This window comes from Miniopterus natalensis, chromosome 12 (genome assembly GCF_054644295.1).
Source record: "Miniopterus natalensis isolate mMinNat1 chromosome 12, mMinNat1.hap1, whole genome shotgun sequence".
NCBI lineage: Eukaryota > Metazoa > Chordata > Mammalia > Chiroptera > Miniopteridae > Miniopterus > Miniopterus natalensis.
Genome location: NC_142092.1, coordinates 71,851,958 through 71,872,020, shown reverse-complemented (window position 1 = coordinate 71,872,020; position 20,063 = coordinate 71,851,958). Strand labels below are relative to the sequence as shown.

The 20,063-nt window shown below is 57.2% G+C and overlaps 1 protein-coding gene across 1 annotated transcript in view; it reads left to right on the top strand.

The window, feature by feature from the left end:
- The window catches only part of LAMC3 (laminin subunit gamma 3), a 45,484-nt gene extending 28,816 nt beyond the window's left edge, over positions 1–16,668 (top strand). The window contains exons 14-28 of the mRNA XM_087823252.1: positions 2,064–2,309; positions 3,073–3,226; positions 3,865–4,007; positions 4,448–4,626; positions 5,901–6,081; positions 6,987–7,192; positions 7,560–7,636; positions 8,839–8,973; positions 9,644–9,791; positions 10,848–10,997; positions 11,770–11,872; positions 14,211–14,410; positions 14,876–15,022; positions 15,112–15,211; positions 16,418–16,668. Of these exons, the coding sequence (XP_087679378.1) occupies positions 2,064–2,309; positions 3,073–3,226; positions 3,865–4,007; positions 4,448–4,626; positions 5,901–6,081; positions 6,987–7,192; positions 7,560–7,636; positions 8,839–8,973; positions 9,644–9,791; positions 10,848–10,997; positions 11,770–11,872; positions 14,211–14,410; positions 14,876–15,022; positions 15,112–15,211; positions 16,418–16,668 (2,420 nt within the window). The remainder of the gene's footprint in view (positions 1–2,063; positions 2,310–3,072; positions 3,227–3,864; positions 4,008–4,447; positions 4,627–5,900; positions 6,082–6,986; positions 7,193–7,559; positions 7,637–8,838; positions 8,974–9,643; positions 9,792–10,847; positions 10,998–11,769; positions 11,873–14,210; positions 14,411–14,875; positions 15,023–15,111; positions 15,212–16,417) is intronic.
- Positions 16,669–20,063: the final 3,395 nt, after the last annotated feature.

Sequence of the window (20,063 nt, the reverse complement as noted above, 5' to 3'; positions counted from 1 at the left end):
CGGGAGCTGTCCTGGCCCAGTTCCAAGCGTGAACGGCTGGTGAGCTGTGGGGCCTTGGTCTTCGTCGCCAGCTTCCATCTCCCTCCTGCCCATCTCATCTCGTTTCTGTTTCGGAGTCCCAGAGCCAGGCACTCGCGTCAGCCCTGAGCTGCGTTCACTCTCCCCTCCCCATTGTTTCTTTTCTTTCTTAGCATTCCTCCTTTCCGTTTTCAGGTTGCCTGCCTTTAGTAATATTAGCTTGATTTCAACCAAATGATGGGCCTCGAGAACACAGGGAGCCTGCAGCTCTCTTCCACAATGACAGTGGCTATTCATTAAATTATAAAATGAGTAATACTCATTGTAATGGTTGAAACTGCCCCATAAAAGTGTAAAGAGGAACATAATGTACATGCAAGAAGGAACGTGCCTGTCATCCCGCCACCCCCAGGGGACTGTGGTGACTGTTGAGGTCTGTGGGTCCCCCAGCTGAATGTTTCATGCAGACATACACAGATGGCTGTGTTTCTCAAGGACAGGCTAACACTGCATGAACATGTATTGGAACACACATGGAACATGTATGTTCTTTTACATCCCATCTGTGTCCAGAGTGGACCTCCCAGGTCACAACCCGCCAAAAGCCTCCTCGCGCACCAGCTTTCCTGAGCCTCACAGTGACCCTGCGGGCTGGGAGATGAGGCGGCCACCCCGGTTCAAACCAGGGAGGATGGGGGCGTCTGGAACGATCAGGCCGAAGGAGGCAGGAGCCACGAGGAGCAGAAAAGGTGAAGGGGGCAGGAGCCACAGGAGGAGCAGCCACAGCTGAGGGCAGATGAGGGGGACGAGGGCGACAGTAACACTGAAGATGGTGACAAGGAAGGTGATGCAGAGCGACAAAGAGGAAGATGAAAATGTCAAGATGGTGGCAATGATGAGGACGGTGGTGGTAATGGTGACAAGTAATGAGCAAGGTGAAAATGACGACAGTGACGTGGTCAAGATGGTGGTGATGATGAAGATGATGAAGATGGTGATGAAGGTGATGATGGTGACGATGAAGGTGATGATGATGGTGATGATGATGAAGGTGATGATGATGGTGATGATGACAAGATGGTGACGATGATGAAGACAATGGGTGATAATGATGACAGGTAATGATCAAGGTGAAAATGATGACAGTGAAGTGATGGTCAAGATGAAGGTGATGATGGTGGTGATGATGGTGATGATGATGGTGAAGATGAAGGTGATGATGAAGGTGATGGTGATGATGAAGAAGGTGATGATGGTGATGATGATGAAGGTGGTGATGATGAAGATGACAAGATGGTGACGATGATGAAGACAGTGGATGATAATGATGACAGGTAATGATCAAGATGAAGATGATAACAATGAAGTGATGGTCAAGATGATGAAGATGGTGATGATGGTGATGATGATGAAGGTGACAAGATGATAGTGATGAAGATGGAGGTGGTAAGATGGTGATGAAGATGATGAAGGTGACAAGGTGGTGATGAAGATGAGGATGATGAAAGTGATGAGGTGGTGATGAAGAAGATGATGAAGGTGACAGGATACTGCTACTGAGGAAGGTGGTGCTGATCATGATAATAGTGGAGCCCCCGACGTTGATGAAGATACTGATCCAGGTGACGGGCGCTGAGGTGGTGAAGATGACCAAGATGCTGATGAAGAGAACGGTGACGATGACATGCATGGGTGATGGTAAACAGAAGGTGACAGCCGCTACTGCTGAGCGTTTACCACGTGCCAGGCGCTGTGCTAGGTGCTTTGCACAAATGATCTCCCCAAACCCTCTCCATAGTCCTGTCCCACTTTGTAGACGAGGAACCCGAGTTCAGAGACACAGTGACTTGCCCAAGACCACACAGCCAGCTGATGGCCGAGCTGGGCCCTGCCCCAGGTCAGCCGGACCCTGGAGCCCATGCTCTGCCCCACAAGGATACGAGGGGCGCTTGCCTCGCTTCAGGCCCGCCCTCGCCCCTTGTGGACCTGACGGGCTGGCCTTCCTCCTGCCCGCTCCGCCACACATAGCCCTCGCCTTTCCCTAGGGCGGCGCTGCGAGATCTGTGACGATGGCTTCTTTGGGGACCCGCTGGGGCTCTCTGGAGACTGCCAGCCCTGTCGGCCGTGCCAGTGCAGCGGGAACGTGGACCCCAACGCCGTGGGCAACTGTGACCCCCTGTCCGGCCACTGCCTGCGGTGCCTGTACAACACGACAGGTGCCCGCTGTGAGCGCTGCCAGGAAGGCTTCTACGGGAGGGCGCTGGCCCTGCGGCCCGCGGACAAGTGTGCCCGTGAGTACCTCCTGGACCAGCCGGCCACTCCGCGAGGCTGTGCAGCTTCGGCAGCTTCCTCACCTTCTCTGTTTCTTGCCCAGAAAGTGTCAGGGTTTGCTCTTCCCCGAGGTCTCCCCCAGTCTTAGGATCTGATCAACTGATCCTGTGATTGTTTTTCTCCCATCTTGATAATTTAGCGCTCATCTCAAGCCTCACAGTTAGCACGTGAGACTGTCCCGATGGCCCCTTGTCACATCCCTCCTGCCCCTGGGCTTCCCGTCAGGCTGTGCTTCCTGCCTGAGATGTTCTTCCATCCTCTGCCGCCTGGGCTAACTCACAGCCTGGTGTCGCCGCTTAGAGGCCCGTGGCGTGCATCAGCCATGGAAGGCTCCTGAAGCGATGCAGGGAGGAGCTCAATGTTTGCCCCAAACTTGCTCCTGAGCCCTTTCTCCACGTGACACCTGGCAGCACTCTGCTGGCCCCAGGAGAGCAGGGTCGAGAGTCCCAAAACAGTGGGTACAGTCTGTCTGCCTGTGAACCCCCCCAGTTGAGTCTCTGGCCTTTCCTCTAGCCTGCAGGGTCAGGGCAGGCTCAGCAGGACCCTCAGGGCTGCCTCCAAGGATACAGCAAACAGGCTGAGATGTGAGCCTGGCCCTAGAGCCTTTGGTCAGAAACAGAGTGGGAGGCTGGGCTGACCGACATCCCTGCATCTCCAGCACCCCGAAGCTTAAATAGATGATCTGCATGGCTTCCCAACCCCCTCTCCCGTTCCCACCCCCAGCCTGCAGCTGCAACCCAGGGGGCTCAGTCAGTGAGCAGAGAGCCTGCGACCCAGTGACCGGCCAGTGCTCCTGCCTGCCTCATGTAACCGGACGGGACTGCGGCCGCTGCAGCCCAGGCTTCTACGACCTCCAGCCCGGGAAGGGCTGCCGGAGGTGGGTGGGGTGAGGCTATGGGTGCCCTTCCCCTGGGGTCTCACCTCAATGGAAGAAAGCACCAGGGAGCCTCCGGAGAGGGGCCTGGCTTGGAATGTGCATCCTAGGCCCATTGCCAAGTACACGGTGTCCTACCCTGCAGGGGGACAAAGGGACAGTCCCTTGGGGGTCAGACTCACAGCCCTGCCAGCCCAGGATGCAGGCCAAGAGCAGCCCTAAGGGATGCCCAGGTGGGCAGGGGGCCGGTTTGGTGTCTGGTTCCCTTCTCAGTGACGCTGTCACTTGGTGACCTTTTTGGACACAGCAGCGCCTTTGGGGACCAGTGGACTCCAGGGAAATGCCCAGTGAAGCAAACAGAGCCTTTAATATGCTAACTGCATTGTGACTTTTCCATGGCGGGGGCGGAGGGAGGGGGGCTTTAGTCTCCAAGATGTATATGTCTCCATAGCCATTTTTTAGTGGGGGGGGCATTTTGGGAGACTGCTTCCCAGGGCACAGCTCAGGGGAAGCTGTTTGATATGGACCCACACGGAGATGGGGCCTCCTCAGCAGAGGGTGTGACCTGAAGGCCCCAGCAGTGGCAGCCACTGGGCTGGGAGTGCCAGAGCTCACTCACACCCAGGTCCTCCCTGTCACAGCTGTGAGTGCCACCCACTGGGCTCCCAGGAGAACCACTGCCACCCGGAGACTGGGCAGTGCCCCTGCCGCCCAGGTGTCGAGGGCCAGACCTGTGACAGATGCCAGCTGGGTTTCTTTGGCTTCTCCATCAAAGGCTGCCGGGGTAAGGAAGCCAGGTCCTCCCAGGTCCACCTGGAGGGTGTGGCCTGAGGTTTTGGGGCAAAGAGGACCAACAGGGAGGACGGCTGTGCAGCAAGAGAGAGAAAGGCAGGTCCTCCGAGTGGGCAGGGGTGCTGGGGGGGCCAAGAATCTAGTCCCAGATGCCACTGCTAAATTCCCGTGTACCAGGGCCCATGCGTCACCTCTCTGGCTTCAGTTTGCTCATTTGTGTAGTTAGATGGTGTGACAGTTCCTCAGATCCTGGGAACCCTGAAACAAGCCAGCATCTCGGGCATCTGACCTCTGAGTCAGGGAAGGACCCAGGAGTGTATTTGAGCTGCCCAGAGGGGTGTGGAGCAGCCTAATGTAAGGCTGCAGGGGCCCTGGGGTCCCGGTGTTGGGTGGTTATCAGGGCACCCAGTGCCATCTGCCCTGCACCCCCAGCCTGCAGGTGCTCCCCACTGGGCTCTGCCTCGCCCCAGTGTCACGAGAACAGCACGTGCGTGTGCAGGCCCGGCTTCACGGGCTACAAGTGTGACCGCTGCCAGGACAACTTCTTCCTCACGGCTGACAGTGCACAGTGCCAGGAGTGCCCCTCCTGCTACACCCTGGTGAAGGAGGAGGTGAGCCTGCCCTGCCCAGGCCGTGCCCAGGCCCACCCCACCTTCTCTTCATCGCCAGCCAGCACCAGCTCTGTGCTGGGCACTGGGAACTGCCCACTCATCTGTAGTTCTCAAGCTCTCTAGGACCACCAGCTGCCTCCTCCCTGGGCACACCCAGCTCCAGGCCCGTGCTAGCCTGGGCCAGCCCTCACCTCTGCCCTTTCCCGCTCCTCAGCGGGCAGGAGCTCTTGGCCCATTTCCTTACCAAGCACCCAGGTCTCACACTTTCTCAAGCTCAGCGAGGATGGGACCACAGATGGCCCTTTGGGGGAGGGTCAGGAAGGTGATGCCCACTCAGGGGCACACGTAGAGTTTCCAGCAGGGAGGTGATATGGTGCAGAGGGCAGGACCGTGAGCTTGGGTTCCCCTCCCCCAGCCCAGCTAGTTGTCATGCACCCGGCAGGTGACAGTCTTGCTTCAGTGTCTCTCTCTTACTCCAAAATGGAGCGAGTGCAGACCTGCAGCCCCTCACCCGAGGCCAGTGAGGTGGAGCTTTTGGGATGATGGTACCGTAGAGAGAAAAGATGACATGAGCCAAGTGTTAGGTGCCACCCCAGGGGCGCCCGGGCCAGACCGCCATCAAACCCAGTGAGGTGCCTGCAGGGAAAACAGATGAATGAAAATTCACACCAAGGGGGCCATAAAGACCACAAGGAGCCTCGTTCAGAACGGTTTTGCTTCCGAATGAGTTCATGGTTATTTAAACCCGATTTGCCATCAAATGAGGAGTGGGAGGCCTTGTGGTTTTCGGAGCCTTTTGGACTTTGAAATTGAGGAGTGGGCTGGGGACCTGTCGCCCCTGCCTCTCGGGGTGGCTACAGGGTGACTGTGAGCTGGTGTGTGGCCGGCGGTTGCTCCCAGGGAGTGCCCTGTGAATGCAGTTCCTGTCCTTGTCATTAGCAGACCACAGTGCTGGGGGACGGTGCTTCGCATACTCACTACTCAGCCAGCAAGTACCCCGGCACCCGAGCTCTGTGCCAAGTCCTGGGCATACAGCAGGCTGGACAGGATTTCTCCTGGGCCTCCCTTCCCTGCCCCCTCCTCTGGCAGGACAGGGGTGTGGTGGGCTGAATGCCTACAGGCGCTGTGAGTGGGGGGAGGGAAGGGTGGACAGGGCTGGTTCTCAGAAGCCTAGTGTATCCTTGCTATGAGGTCCAGGGACCCTCAGGGAGGGCAGGCTGGACAGAAGCCACGGGGAAGTGTCAAGCCAGCATTTCCTTTCCTGTCCCCTCCAGGCTGCCAAGCTGAAGGCCATGCTGACCCTGATGGAGGGGTGGCTACAGGGTTCTGACTGTGGAAGGCCCTGGGAACCGATGGACATTCTGCAAGGAGAGGCTCCTCGGGGGGACACCTACCAGGGCCACCACCAGCTGCAAGGTACAACGGGAGACTGGGAGGCAAGGGGACGGCTGGCTGGTCAGATGCCCCCCTTTGGAGCCCTTCAGTCTGGTCTCAGAGGCTTTGAGGGCTCCCAGCTCAGACCCACTTGCCAGGAGAGCCTATCTGACCTCCCTGCTGAGGTGGCTTCTCCCACAACACCGTCCTGCCTGCCCTTGGGCCTCTCCTCCGAGGTCCCTTGCCCAGTTGTACCTTATGACTTTATTACGTCAGGCTCTTACTGTGGCATCGGTCCCCCACCCCTGCGCCACCCAGGCTGTAAGCTCAGTGAGACTCTAAACCTGGGGTCACTCGGATGCACTCACTCAACAAAGCATTGCCAGGCGCTGTCCCGGGTGCTGAACAGGTGTCTTCCCAGCGTAGGAAACGAATGAGTCCTTAAGGAAAAAAGTGTGTTGCTAAAGCCAGGAGGGATTGTGCCTGAGGCGCTGAAATTTAGGGAGCATTGAAAGGAAGTTGGTTATTTGTGAAGTTTTATGTTTATAAGTGTCTGCACTCCATTAGCAGCCAGATATACGCGAGCTGAGGCCTGTGAGCAGGACTAGTTATCGAAACGGGGAGCTGTGCACTGCGGCGCCCGCTCGGAGCCACGTGGGAGATGACGCTGCTGACTTGAGGCAGTTTTACTGTCGCCCCAGATTTGGGAGTTGCTCGTTGTGGCTCTAGAAGGCCTGAGTTCCTGCCAGCCCCACATGCTCGGCTGATTTCCTGTGTGGGGGACCTTGGGTCCCTGGGCCTCAGGCTTTGTGTCTGTAAAATGGGAAGGCTCTTCCTTGGTAACTAATGTGGTGCTCAGGCCTGGTGCTAGCGTTAAGCTGTGCCCAGGAAGAGTGGAGGGCGCGGATGGGGTCCCCCAAGGGTGGGGGCTTTAGTGTGAAATCTCGATCCCTCTGTAACCCCCCTGGACTGCGGGCTTTCTGTAGGGTTCCGGGAAGCCTTCCTGGTGCAGGTGACAGGCCTCCAGGGTGCTGTGAAGGCCGCCCGGGAGCAGCTGCAGGCGCTGAGTGGGAGTGCCCGCTGTGCCCAGGCCGGAGCCGACAAGACCTGTATCCAGCTGGCAGACCTGGAAGCGACACTGGAGTCCTCAGAGGAGGAGATTCTGCACGTAGCCGCTGTCCTGGCATCTCTGGTATGCCAGAGTCCCCTCCACACACTGAGCCATTGACCTGGTGACCTGGGGCACACCTCCTTCCCCTTTCGGGAGGCCCGGTCTCCTCATCTGCCAAGATGGGAGACACACAGAGCCTCCCCTGCTGGTGCAGTGAGATAGCATGCAAAGAGCAGGGCATAGTCCAAGCAGACAGTGAACCCTGCGGGTGGTGGGTGTCATTACTGTCACTTTCACGTTCTAGGGCGCCGTTCCCCGGATGCCAACCTAGAGCATTTCTGAAGTAACTGGCCCTGTCCACTTCTGCCCGAGAACTTAGCCAGGCGTGGCCCCTTGCCCTTCAGGGATGGGCCATCCGTTCTCTCCTCTTTCCCTCCTTTCTCTAAAGGTGATTCCTCAGGAAGTCCCCAGCCGGCCCGCCAACTGGAGCCGCCTGGCCACGGAGGCCCGAGCCCTCGCCAGGAGGTGAGCCCCCCGGCCCTGGGAACATGGTGAGGTCCTGCCCACACCATTAAGGAGGGGGCCCAGCCCTTTCTCCAGGGGGTTCCAGGGTCAGGATCAGCTCCGCAGGTATCCCCACCCTAGGGGTTGGAATCAGAGGAGGACGGGAGCTGCCTGGTGGGGGGAAGCGTCACCGCTGTGGGAGGGGCAGATCTGTAAGGACAGCGCGAGCTCCTCCCGGATGCCGGCGGCGGGGCTCGAAGGCACTTTGGCCGACCGAAGGCACCTGAGAGCATCCACTGTCTTTTTTTTTTTTTTTAAATAACAGCTTTATTGAGACAAAATTTGCACATCCTAAAACTCACCTGTTTGAAGTGTGTAATTCGGTGGTTTTAAGTATATTCACAGAGTTGTGCAGCCATCCCCCCCAAAACGAACCTTGTACCCATAGGGATCACTCCCCATTTCTCTTTAGCTTCCCCAGCCCCTGGCACCCACTAACCTACTTTCTGTCTATAGATTTCCCTATTCCGGACATTTCATGTAAATGGAATCACACAATATACAGTCTTTTGCGTCTGGCTCCTTCCACTTAACAGGATAGTTTCAAGCATCACCCATGTGTAGCATGCACCAGCCCTTCACTCCTTTTCACAACCAGATCACGTTCATGGTGGGGATATGACACACTCGTTTATACAGCCTTCCATCGACGGATGTTTGGGTTGTGTCATCCACCACCTTTAAGAAGCAGCTTAAGGTCCTAAAAACCCAGAACCCGCAGCTATTTTCCCCTTCAGCTGTACTCTGGGGGCCTTAGGCCCATTTTACAGATGAGAAAACAGATTCAGAGAAGTTAAGTGACTTGCTTAAGGACACACAGCTTGCAAGGGAGAGTCAGGATTCAAACCCAGGCTCTCTTGACACCCTTGACACCCGCTTCTATGCTGTCTTTACTAGGGTGACTGTATAATTTATTGTCCAGAGTGAGGCTGTAGGTGTGATAAAGGGCCCTATTCCTCATTCTGCCAGGACAACAGGCATAAATGGTGTGAGACAGGAACCAGGGTGTGGGCTCCCTTCCTGCTGGTCTTTGTCCTGTGCCGAGCAGAGCGCGTGGGTGTACTCTGGGATGGCAAGAGGCCCAGGCCGTGGGACTGTGGGTTGGGGCCAAGGTCCCTTTCCGTGTGAGCTCTTAGCCATGGTCAGAGGAAATTTTCACACAGCCACAAGGACACTGCCGCCAAGATCAAGGCCAATGCTCAGAGGGCTCTGCTCGCCTCCAACACCAGTTACACGCTTCTCTGGAGTCTGGTGGAAGGAAGCGTGGCCCTGGAGGCCCAGCGGGAGCTGGAGGACAGGTGAGCCCTCCCAGATGTTGATCGGAGCTTGGTTTGGCCTCCTGGAGTTGATGGGGCCTGGGCAGCAGCTGCTGGTTCCGCCGGCTTCCTTTCCCTGACTGTGTATGGCAGGTCAGGATGCCCCGGCAGTGCCCCTGGCGGGGTGGGCTTGGCCGGGTGGGTGTGGACAGCTGGACAGGACAGGAGAGCTCTCCTAGTTGGTTGATTACAGTACCTCAGGGTTAAAGGGCCACAGAGCGATCATGCCGCCCCGGGGTCTCCATGTCCAAGGTCACCGAAGGGCACAGCGGAGCCAAGACGGAGCCTGGGCCACTGCCCCTTCCCCTACAGTAGGCATTTTGCTCTTTACGCTTCAGGCAGAGGAGCCAAACATTTGCAAAGCGTGTGATTCTCGAGTGGAAACCAAGTGTGGGCCCTCCAGAAAAGCATGATTGAACTGAGTGAATGAAGGAACAAGAATGTGTTCCCTCTACTGACTTTTCAATTCATGAGAAATCGGCAGAGCGGCGGCCAGTTCCTGAGGCCAGCCGCTGGAACCGATCCACAGAGCAAGGCTCTGCCCTGCAAGTTGGGAGAAATCGAGGGCGGGGGCGGGGGCACAGCACAGGCATGGGGAGGGAGGCCCTGGGCCCTGTTCCTTAGGTCACCCTGACTCCGCGTCTCCTCTCAGGTACCAGGAGGTCCAGGCAGCCCAGAAGGCACTGGGCACCGCCGTGGCAGAGGCGCTGCCCAAAGCAGAGAGGGTGCTGGCCGCCCTGCAGCACGTTGGCACAGGTGCCGCCCTGCACCTGACCTCACTGGCTGCCCCTGCAGCACTGGTCAGCTTGCCCGTCCTTGGCACTCTGCATGGGGTGGGGACAGGGGAGAACGTGGCAGCTGGGAAGCCAGCACGGCCCAGGCAGGGGCAGATGCTGTGGCTTATTTTTAACTCTATAGCAGTCGATAAAAACCAAGATAATCCGCCTCCAGGGCTTGGCAGAGCGCCTGCCTGGCACAGAGGTAGAGCTCGCTGATCTTGGCTGTTGATTACAATAATAATATCAAGGCGGGGCCCCTTCCCCATCACAGTGGCGTTAGCAATGGCACCAGGCGGACTTGGGATCAATCCCAGTTCTGCTGCTCCAGCCGTGACCTTGGTCCAGGACTTTTCCTGCCTGTGCCTCAGTTACTTGTCTGTCAGGTGGAGCTCGCCCACTGGGTCGTTCGAGGGCTGCATGTTCATGGGGAGTTGGGAGGGATGGGTCGGTAATGCACAGGTGGCCCTTAATGGGTGCGGGCCTCCCTTCTGTGCCTGCTACCCTGCACCCATCGCCTCTGGATAAATCAGCTTTATCACGCCTTCTCTATAATCCTGCAATCCCTGAACTCGGGAACTGGGCTTTGAAAAAAGGCGAAGCGTCTATAAATGCATTTGGGGCAAACCATGAGCAAGATTGACAGGCCCGGGGCTGCTTACGAGGGCCTTTGCTTCTCCCCCGCGAGTAGTAAAGGGTTTGGCCCTCAGGGCTGGTTTCCCAGATGCCGCTGAGGCTGTTAGATACCATGCAGTACCTGCGTGGGGTGTTCCTCTAGGGCCCGAAAGCCTGAATTGGGAGACACACCCGCCCCAAGGTTCCAGCTGAGTGACTGTGGACCTGGGGAAGGAAATGCGGGTCAGGGAGGTTAGCTGACTTGGCGAGGCTGCATTTCTAGAGACTGGCGGGGCTGGAATCTGAGCCTCAAGAAACAGGTCTCACCCTCGCCCTAGCCCCTCTTCTTCCCTGTGTCCACATGCCCCTACTCCCACCGTCCCTGCCCCTGGTGCCTCTCCGGGAGGGGATCGGCCCCGTGGACCTCCCTGCCAGGTCCTGCCTGAGCCCTCTGTCTCCCTGCAGCCTCAGAATTCCCGGGCCAGGGATCTGAACCTGAAGGTGCAGGCCCTGGAGAAGACGGTGACATCCAGGGAGCGCGTGATCACTGAGGCTGCCCGGGCCCTCCAGGCGACTGCCCGCGCCGCACTGCACAAGACAGAGCCCCTCACACAGGTGGGCATGTGTCCTTTGAGGCAGGCACCTGGGTGAGGTTGGGGCTGCCCCAGGGGGGATCTGGGGGCCAGGCTGCAGGGGAGGGAGGGGCAAAGACCAGAGTAGTTCTTTTAATCCCTCCGGTGCCTCCCCCCAAACTCCAGAGAACCTCACAGCCAGCCAGGGCAGGAGACGGATGGACAGAGAGACAGCAGCAGCAGCAGTAGGCAGGGCCATGCCCACCCCTTAGTCAGCATTAGCTACACCTGGGATGGCTCTTAGTCATTCATCCTTTCACTCATGAGCTCACCTGCCCGATGGTTACCGAGCGCCTGCTCGTGGTGCTAAGCCACAGGTTGGCATTTGCCGCCAGAACGGGAGACGGTGTTAAATGATCAGGGAATTCATCCATCAAACCCATATTGTTCATCTGGTCTTGTTCGGTGGTGGGGGGAAGAAGCTGGTTTTCTATGGTAAAAGTTGTATAAGAAACAGATTTGCTCTTTGAGATTCGGCGGCCTTCTGAAGAGAAATCTTCGGTTGTCCTTCCTGCCTTTAGCTGTGTTTGTTTCCCTTCAAGCGCTTCCAGGGCAGGTGATTTCTTGGGAGAGATATTCGGGGATTAACATTTGTATAATAATACACACCAGGTATTCCTGGTAAACGGCATAACTAATTGTCAGCGTTTTGGTGATGTTTTGGGACCTAGTATATGCGGTGTGGCGCCCACCTGACCCGACTGCGGGCGGCGCACCTGCGTGCCACCTGCCCAGACGGTCTGTTCTCTCTGCAGCTGCAGCATGAGGCCAGAGCCGCCCTCACCCGGGCTTCCTCGTCTGTCCAGGCTGCCACAGTGACCGTCATGGGAGCCAGGACCCTGCTGGCTGACCTGGAAGGTAGGCAAGCCTTGCTGAGCCCTAGGCTCACTGATGCACAAATGTCCATGACAGCCCCTGATCAGGCTTGGTTGCAGGGGATGGGAGTCCAGTCACGTGGGCGTAAGCCAAGGGGACAGCCGCCTCCGTCAGGACCTCTCCAGTGGCTGTTTGTCTCTCCCCGTCTCACATACTACTCACCGGGTACTTGTCCATGTGGCCGTCCATCGTCAGACCCCACGCAGAGCTCCCAGAACCATGTGGGAAGAGAATCTGATGCCACTGGCTGTCCACCCCGAGTCCAGTCCTCTCTGGCGGGGCTCTCGCTGCCTGGCACAAACATGACTGCCGCGGCCCAGAGCTGAGTTGGGGCTACGCAGAGGGACGCAGAGTTGGTTGGGGTATGGGTCGATGCTGGTCTAGGTCTCTTTTTGAGCTTTAGGAAAATGAGGCTAAATGCTCCCATTTGACAGATGGACAGACCGAGGAAAGGAAGTGGTATCTCTATCCCTGGATCAGAGCTGAGCTGAAAAGAAACCAGCCAGTATTATGATTCTTCACCTTGGTGTCCCCCGTGTCATGGGCTCCTGTGATGTCCACTTGCTCCAGAGAGAAGCCCCCTCACCCTTAATTTGTGGCTCTGTTCCAGTACAGTGGATAAGGCAGGAACACACTCTGAGCCCCCGATACCTCTTAGGGTCTAAGACCAGAGACAGGCCTCTGCCTGATTCTGTAGCTCCCTCCCCAGCCCCACCCACTGCCTGTAAGATGCAGTTCCAGCCGTGGCCCGGACCCTCTGGGCAGAGGGTGAACTGGACAGGGCTTCCCTTCTCTAGGTCCCTCTGCTCTCTGAAGTCCTGGGGACCCATTGGTCAGGGGGCTTCCAGTGGGAAAGGCATGGTTGTGTGTGAGAATGTAAATTCAATGATATATAACAATGGAAAATTAGGATTCTAATTTTAAAACATTAGAATTATAAGGGGTCCTAAAGTCATGTGCTGCAACCCTCTCGCCAGACAGGGGACTCATCTCCCCTTAGCTTGCTTGCCTCTGGTGATGATGCACTCACTACCTCACAAGGTATCACCTTCTGCTGTTGGATGGTTCTGAGAATAAGAACATTCTTGCAGGTACTATATGGAGATTTGCCTCCCTGGCACTGCTTTGTAATCCACACAAGGACGCACTCAAACTTCTAACCCCAGGTTCTTTTCCCTGCTCCTACCCCTTTTTGGAGACACTCTCTCTTACCATCAGTTGGCCTGTGCTGGGTTGGCATCCAGGATGAAAGGAAACTTTGCTGAATGAAATGTAGAACAGTCTTCCCCAGGGTGTGCTCAGGGGCCCCTGGCCAACAACATGCTCTTCCAAGAGAGGGTTTGTGTTCAAATAGGTTTAGGAAATGCCTTGTGCTGGAGCACCCAGTGAGGCCTTACAGGGCACACCTTAGTATAGTAAAGGCCCTGAGAAGTCCTGCAATAAAGAAGCTTGGTTCACTTTATTTTACCTTAATCGACATGTCTCCTGACATTTATGAACACCCTGTAGAATTAGGACTCCACAGAATACACTTTAAGGAACGTCAATTTTGTGTAGAAGAAGCAAAGTAGGTCTAATTTCTGGAATATCTTCATAGAGCAATTATGTCATGTTATGACCGTGAAGGTTAGGAGGCTCAGTTCTTTTTAAAATTTGACTTTGTCTGCTGTAATCAGTACACCGCACGATAGATTTCCCTTACAATTTTATCTGAAAGGAAAGGAAAAAGTCTCTCTTTACAGAAGAAACCTGCTGCTTATTAGATAACAAAATCTATGTGAATCGTATTTCCCTTTTTCCTTGGTTGCTAGGAAGCTCAGCAGTAAATAGGGCATTTATCACTTACAATGTCATTATCTGAATTTTCTGGCACTTCCCACTCCTCCTCTTCTCTCCTTCATCACCCCCAGTTACAGGTGGCCCTCGGTTTTTCTCTTTAATGGTCCAACCCTTGATTTAGCTATTAGAAGATGCCTCGATGCCTTTTTAGAAATAGGCAGTACATACAAACAAGGAGCTCCGTGGATTTTGCTGTGCAGTGTGCTGTGGTTCCCCATCTCCAACAGTGGCCCAGGCATTGATCGCCATGTAACTTGTGCCTTTAATAAGCATCACGATATAATGTGAATCTTTAAATTCACTGGGCAGTGCGCCTCACTTGTCTGTGTGCCACCCCGCTCCGTAAGCCCGAGCAGGTCGCACACGGGTCTCATGCATCCTGACCTCCCCTCCTGCTGGCTGAGGGTCCGAGGCTGGTCGGGCACCAGCAGGCTCTCAAGCCTTGACCCAGGCCCTCCTGATGCCTCGGCCGGGTTCGCAGGGATGAAGCTGCAGTTTCCTCGGCCCGGGGACCAGGCTGTGCTGAGGAGGAGGGCAGGCGTCGTCCGGGGCCGGCTCCTCGAGGACGCGAGAAAGAAGACCAAGCAGGCGGAGAGGATGCTGGGAAACGCAGGACCTGTCTCCTCCAGTGCTAAGAAGAGGGGCAAGGAAGCCGAGCTGTTGGCCAGGAGCAGTGCCAAGGTCAGGGACACAGATGTGATGGCAGTGGTGTCCCCGTGGGAGAACCGACGTATAAGAGCTGCCCCTGCAGACCCGCCCCTCCCTGGCTGCAAGGCTGAGCACTCCACACTCAGGAGGGCTCAGGGGGCCCCGGGCTCAGCTCTGGAGCCCCACGTGGGTGATTCCTCCAGAAACGGGTGTCATTCCTGTCTCCAGGGGACGGGTGAAGAACCTGAGGCCCAGCTGGTTCAGTACCTTAAAATCACAGAACCAGGACGCACACGTCAGTCTGGCTGGCTGGATTCCCTAAACCTCTAGGCGTTGCATGTGTGTGTTTTTTTAATTGGGGCCCAGTTCTAATGGATGTGCGTCTCCCCGGCTCTCGCTGACTCTGTTACACCTTTTGGCGTCATCGCCATAGTGGTCTCTGCCTCTGAAAGGACGTTCTCTGTTCACTCTCCTTGCTGCGCTGGCACCCACCCATAGCTCGCCAAGGCCTTGCTGCGGGAGGGGCAGCAGGATCGCCGCCGTGCCAGCCGGCTGTCCAGCCAGACGCGGGCGACGCTCCGACAGGCCGCCCGGCAGGTGCTAGTCTCAGGAGCGCGGAGGCAGGAGCTGGAGGAAGCTGAGCGGGTACGTATGCCAAGGCCTTTGCCCCCTTGCCTCCTGGCCCTGAGCCGGCAGGAGCCACTCACGCTCCTCCTCTTTTCTCCCCCTGGAAGGTGGGTGCCGGGCTGAGCCAGATGAAGCAGCAGCTCCGGGAATCACGCACCTCCCTGGAGAGGGACGTCAAGGCCTTGTCTGAGCTGCTTGCCAGGCTGGGTAAGGGGACCCCCTGTCCCTGGGACCCCTCTGGGATCTTCCTGTGAGCTCTACGAGGCTAAACTGCTCCAGCTGTTGTCCTTGTCATTCATTCATTCATTCATTCACTCATTCATTCCTGCACGGTGCTTGACCTGGGGATGCAGGAGTGAACGGCACCACCTGGACCCCCCACTTTACCCCTGGGAGCCCCAGATAAGCAGGTAGAATGGAGACTATAACCCAGTTCTCAGTCTCCTCCAAGGCCAGGCCGTTTGGACTTTCCTGAGGTCAGTGGGGCCTCCCAGGTCTTTGCTGGGAGCAGGACCTGAGCAAGGGCCTCTCAGCCCCCTCTGCCTCTCCCTGCCCTGGCTCAGCTCCTGGCCGCCCTTCCACGAAGCCTTCATTATCCAGGAAATTCGAGGCCGTGGGGAGCCCTGGGGCCCAGTGGGATCCTGTGGGATCCTGTGGGATTCTATACCATTTAGAACTTACCTCCTTGTCACCTGGCTGAGCCATCTTCTTGTTGACTGTCACCCTTAATGACAAGGGCCAGGCGGGGCAGGCAGCCTGTGGATTCCATGCCACCATCACCACCTGTTCACATGTGAGCACCTGGCCGCACCCCTTTGTTTTATTCCTGGGGAGGCTCCAGGAAGTCCTTAACCCCAAGAAATAGAGCTAACCCCTGCAGGGCCAGGGCTAGACGCCCCCCGCCTGCTTCCCAGGTCTATAGCCCTTTCTGCCCATCTGTCTCCCGGGCCCTCATGCTGAAGCAAGAGACCCAGATTTCAGCCACACATCCCCCCACACCCAGCATGGATGGGCTTTGTAAGTGTGTGCTCTTGGTGCATGGATGTGGCACGCTGGACCAGCAGGCATCATGGGACCTTGCACACACCACTGCTTTATAGATGAGGAGATGGGCTCAGGAGTCACCCAAGGCTGCCTTTTTAAAACAATAATAGTAATAGCAACAACAAAAATTAACAGTTGCCCCGTGCCACCTGTTGGAGGAAAGTCCCAGAGTCTGCACATGAGCTTGGTGGGGTACCCAGACCAGGCTGTCACCACACTGCCCTTTTGGTCCCTTGCTTCCCTGGTGGATTGTGGGCAGTCGGAATCCTGGAAGGTTTGGACTGGGAAGGGTCTCTGGGGTGGGGGCTGAGCAGGCTTCTGGGGCCTGCAGGGAGCTGGCCCATGCTGAGGCTCTCCGCCCCTCTGCAGAGTCACTGGACACCCATCGAGCCCCTGCCCAGGCCCTGAATGAGACCCAGCAGGCACTGGAGCGCCTGAGGCTGCGGCTGGGCCCTCCCGGGTCCCTGCAGGGGAAACTGAGGCTGTTGGAGCAGGAATCTGAGCAGCAGGAGCTACAGATCCAGAGCTTCGAGAGTGACCTTGCTGAAGTCCGTGCTGACAAGCAGAACTTGGAGGCCATTCTACAGAGTCTGCCCGAGAGCTGTGCCAGCTGGCAGTGAATGCTCCCGGCCCAGGGCATGCACCACACCCACAGGTGCGCCGGAGTCTGCTGCTGGGAACCCTCTCCTGAGTGAACACATACCCTCGGAGTCCATGCCCATATCCCTCCGTCCAGCAGGAATCAGTGTGCATTCACGGTTCCCCTGTCAGGCACACGCAGGCTTCACCACTGTGTACACTTCCCCATGCACACATAACCATGCACACTGCAGTGTCAATAACATGTACATGTGCCGTGAACACATGCCTGTGCGTGTGTACACACTGTGCACAAGTCCATCTGCACATACACACATTACAGCCGACCCACAGCTGCTTACTGAGCACCACTGTGTGCTGCACCCCCTGTGGATGCTGTGGCTCTAACATGCCACTCTCACTCCTGAAAGCATGGGCCCAGGCAGGGTTGGTACCTGGGAGGCTGAGGGGGGCATCCCCAGAGATCTAGGGTGAGTTCAACAAGAGCCAGAGCCCCCATTCCAGAGCTGCCGTCTGTCCAACTGCAGCTCCCACACCCCGCAATCCTTACACACACACACAGCAGCTCGGTACGGCCAAGGGACAGGCAGGCCAAGAAACACAAGATCCTAGGGAGGTTCTCAGCACTGGAACCCGAGGCCGGGACTCCTGGGGCCATGGTGCAGCCTGCTGGGCCGGCCAGCTTCATAGAATACCTCGTTCTCAGGATCCTAGGGCCCCTTTGAGCCTGTGGCCTGTGCAGAGAGCTGGGCCTCAAGGGCCTGAGGGGGCCTGTGTCAGGAGGCTCAGGTAGCAGGGAGTTCCCCTTTGTGACCCCAGTGACCCCGGATGGCCTTTGACCGGCATTTCCCAAACCGGCCCTGTGGCTCTGTGGCCCCACTTGCTGCGAGGGAGGGCCCTACTGGGTGTGGAGGCCTGGCTGCCTTTCCAGTCCATCGAGCTGGGGAATCCCCCTGTGGCCTACCCCCCCTCCCCCCCTGCCGGCCGCTGTCCAGGATTCTCTGGCATTTCCTTCTGGCACTCCTCCCCTTTCCCTGGCCCTCTTCCAACAGATGGCACGGCCCTGGCACCGGGAGGATGGGTGCCACAGGGGGCCCAGGCTGCTGGAAGGCTCTTCCTGCCCCCAGCAGGGGCGACAGGCACAGCAGCCCAATTCTGTTTAATGTGGAAGGAAATAAAAGACCTCTTTACTAGCTGGGTGGTGTGCCTTTGGTCCTCTGTGCTGGCTGGCAGCAGGGGCCCTGGCTGTGGGCGCACACACGGCACACCCAAGTGTGTGACACACCCCGTGCCCAGAGAGTGGGAGGAGGAACCTGTATGGATCCATCTCGGCCCACACAAAGCAGGAAGGTGGCAAAAGCTGAACCCACTGGCTTGGCCGGGGTCTTCCCACTGGGGGAATTTTGCTGGTGTCCTGTGACCACAAGCACCTGCCCTCTCTCCTCTACTACCTGGGGCTTATCAGGCAAAGTTGAGGGGCTGGGGAGTTTGAAGGGTAGGGTACAGAGAGGCCCTCAGCTGACCTCCGGCTCAGTCTGAAGATACTGAGCCAGGAAATGAACTCAAACCGTGTCCAGCAGCCCAGAAAGGCTAGTGAGGAGGAGGGCTTTGGGGCAGGTCCCACAGGGTGGGAAGGCAGAGGGGGACATTCCAGGAGGGTGGGCAACAGCCCAGGGTTTGCAAGATGGGAGCTTGGCCAGCAAGGGTCACTCCGGAAACACAGGTGCATGGGCCAGACTATGCAGCACTCGGGGTTCTTGGCCAATTAGGCCTGAACGGAGTTGGGTTAAGCAGAAAAGAGTTTACATTTGGAGGACATGAGAGGGTCTCCTGGAATCCCGGGTGGGAAGTGCTGCCAACCCTCTGAGGCAGCTGGGGCCTGAATCGCCTCCCAGGCTGCTAAGCAAGAGCTTTCCTCTCCCCTCCTCTCTGCCTCTGCTCTCGCTGTGGTTGCTCCGTCCTTTCTCTCTGCAGAGCAGTTCTTTACATTTCCTGCCCTTGATGCAAGAAGATGCTCCCCCTGCTCCCACCACCACGGCACCCGAGTTTACAAGTCATCAGGCCAAATCCTGGGCAGAAACAAGCTGGAAACTGTCCTGATCCCACCCTCCCAGGAAAGACTGACCCAGCTCGGGCCAGGTTCCCACCCCTCACTCCTGTTCAGAACAAGGGTCTCTGTGCCCAAGGCCATATAGTGAGAGCTGGGCTGTGTCCACTCCAAACGTGCTTGGGGAGGGCACTCAGGGAAGAGCTGGGCTCCTCTGCAGAGAACCAACTGAGGCCGGGGCGGGGGTGTGGGGGAGGTGGTGGACATCCATCACCTGGGGAGCAACTTTGTAGATTTGAGAGAGGACAGGGAGCAGGGAGGTCAAAACAGGAGGCTGTTGCTTTAAAGAGAATTAGATGATTGGTGTCTGGTGTTAGGTGGTGCCAAGGACATGGGGATGCTTTGAAGATTTCCGGGAAGGGTCTGATGCCCCCAGTCCCTCTTTCCTCCCTGCGCCTCCCACCAGCTTCTCTGCTGACGGAGGTACACAGCCTTCTGGTGCCTGCTCTTGGCATTAGCCTTTATCCGCCAAGCCCAGTCCCAGCATCCCTCACGGGTGGAGCACAGGCCTTCTCTCCATTCCAGTGACGTACCTCAGGCCTGACATCTCCTGACTCATGCAGTCCGGTCATGCCTGCTGTGGTAGAGACACACTCTCTGGCCCCAGAGGTGGGGCTGCCCTTGGTGGAATTTGACAGCTGTTGAACATCTGGCTAGCAATGCAGCCTAGCAGTTGAGCAGTGGAAGGTGGGGTGGCCCCTGCCCTGCAGAATAGCTGACGGGGGGCCAACCAGCCCAATTGGCCAGGGCAACAGGCCACCTGAACCTGGCCCGGGAGTGAGTTACGAAGGCTTTGCTCTACAGGAGCTCTCATCTCTGACCTGCAGGTGGGACATCTCCCATCAACCAAGGCTGATAATTCCTAAGCCGTTTTCTCCAAGCTTTTACCACCTGCTTAAAACCCTGAGAGTAATAAGTTATAACAGCCCTGCTTGGTGAGAGGTGCCTGATGTTTCCTCCGTTCTGCAGATCAGGAAACTGAGACTCAGACATGCCAAGTGCCTTGCCCAAGGTCACACAGCTTGGCCAGATCCAAACCCTAGGGGTGAATTGGGAAGGAGAATTCCTGGATCCATTCCCCAGGGACATGCTCAGTGGGGGCGGGGGGGGGGGAGGCCTTGGCGGGTAGGCATTACTGGTGACCAGGTGTGCTGTGTGCCCAGGCCAGTCCCTGTCTGTGCCTGTGACCCCAGCGTGACCCCAGCATAATTGTTAGGCGTGCCACCTCTTGTTCTCAGAAATGACCTGATTTGGACAGGAAACTCCAAGGTCACCCTGTTCCAAGGCCCGGGGTCCTGCACCCTGAGC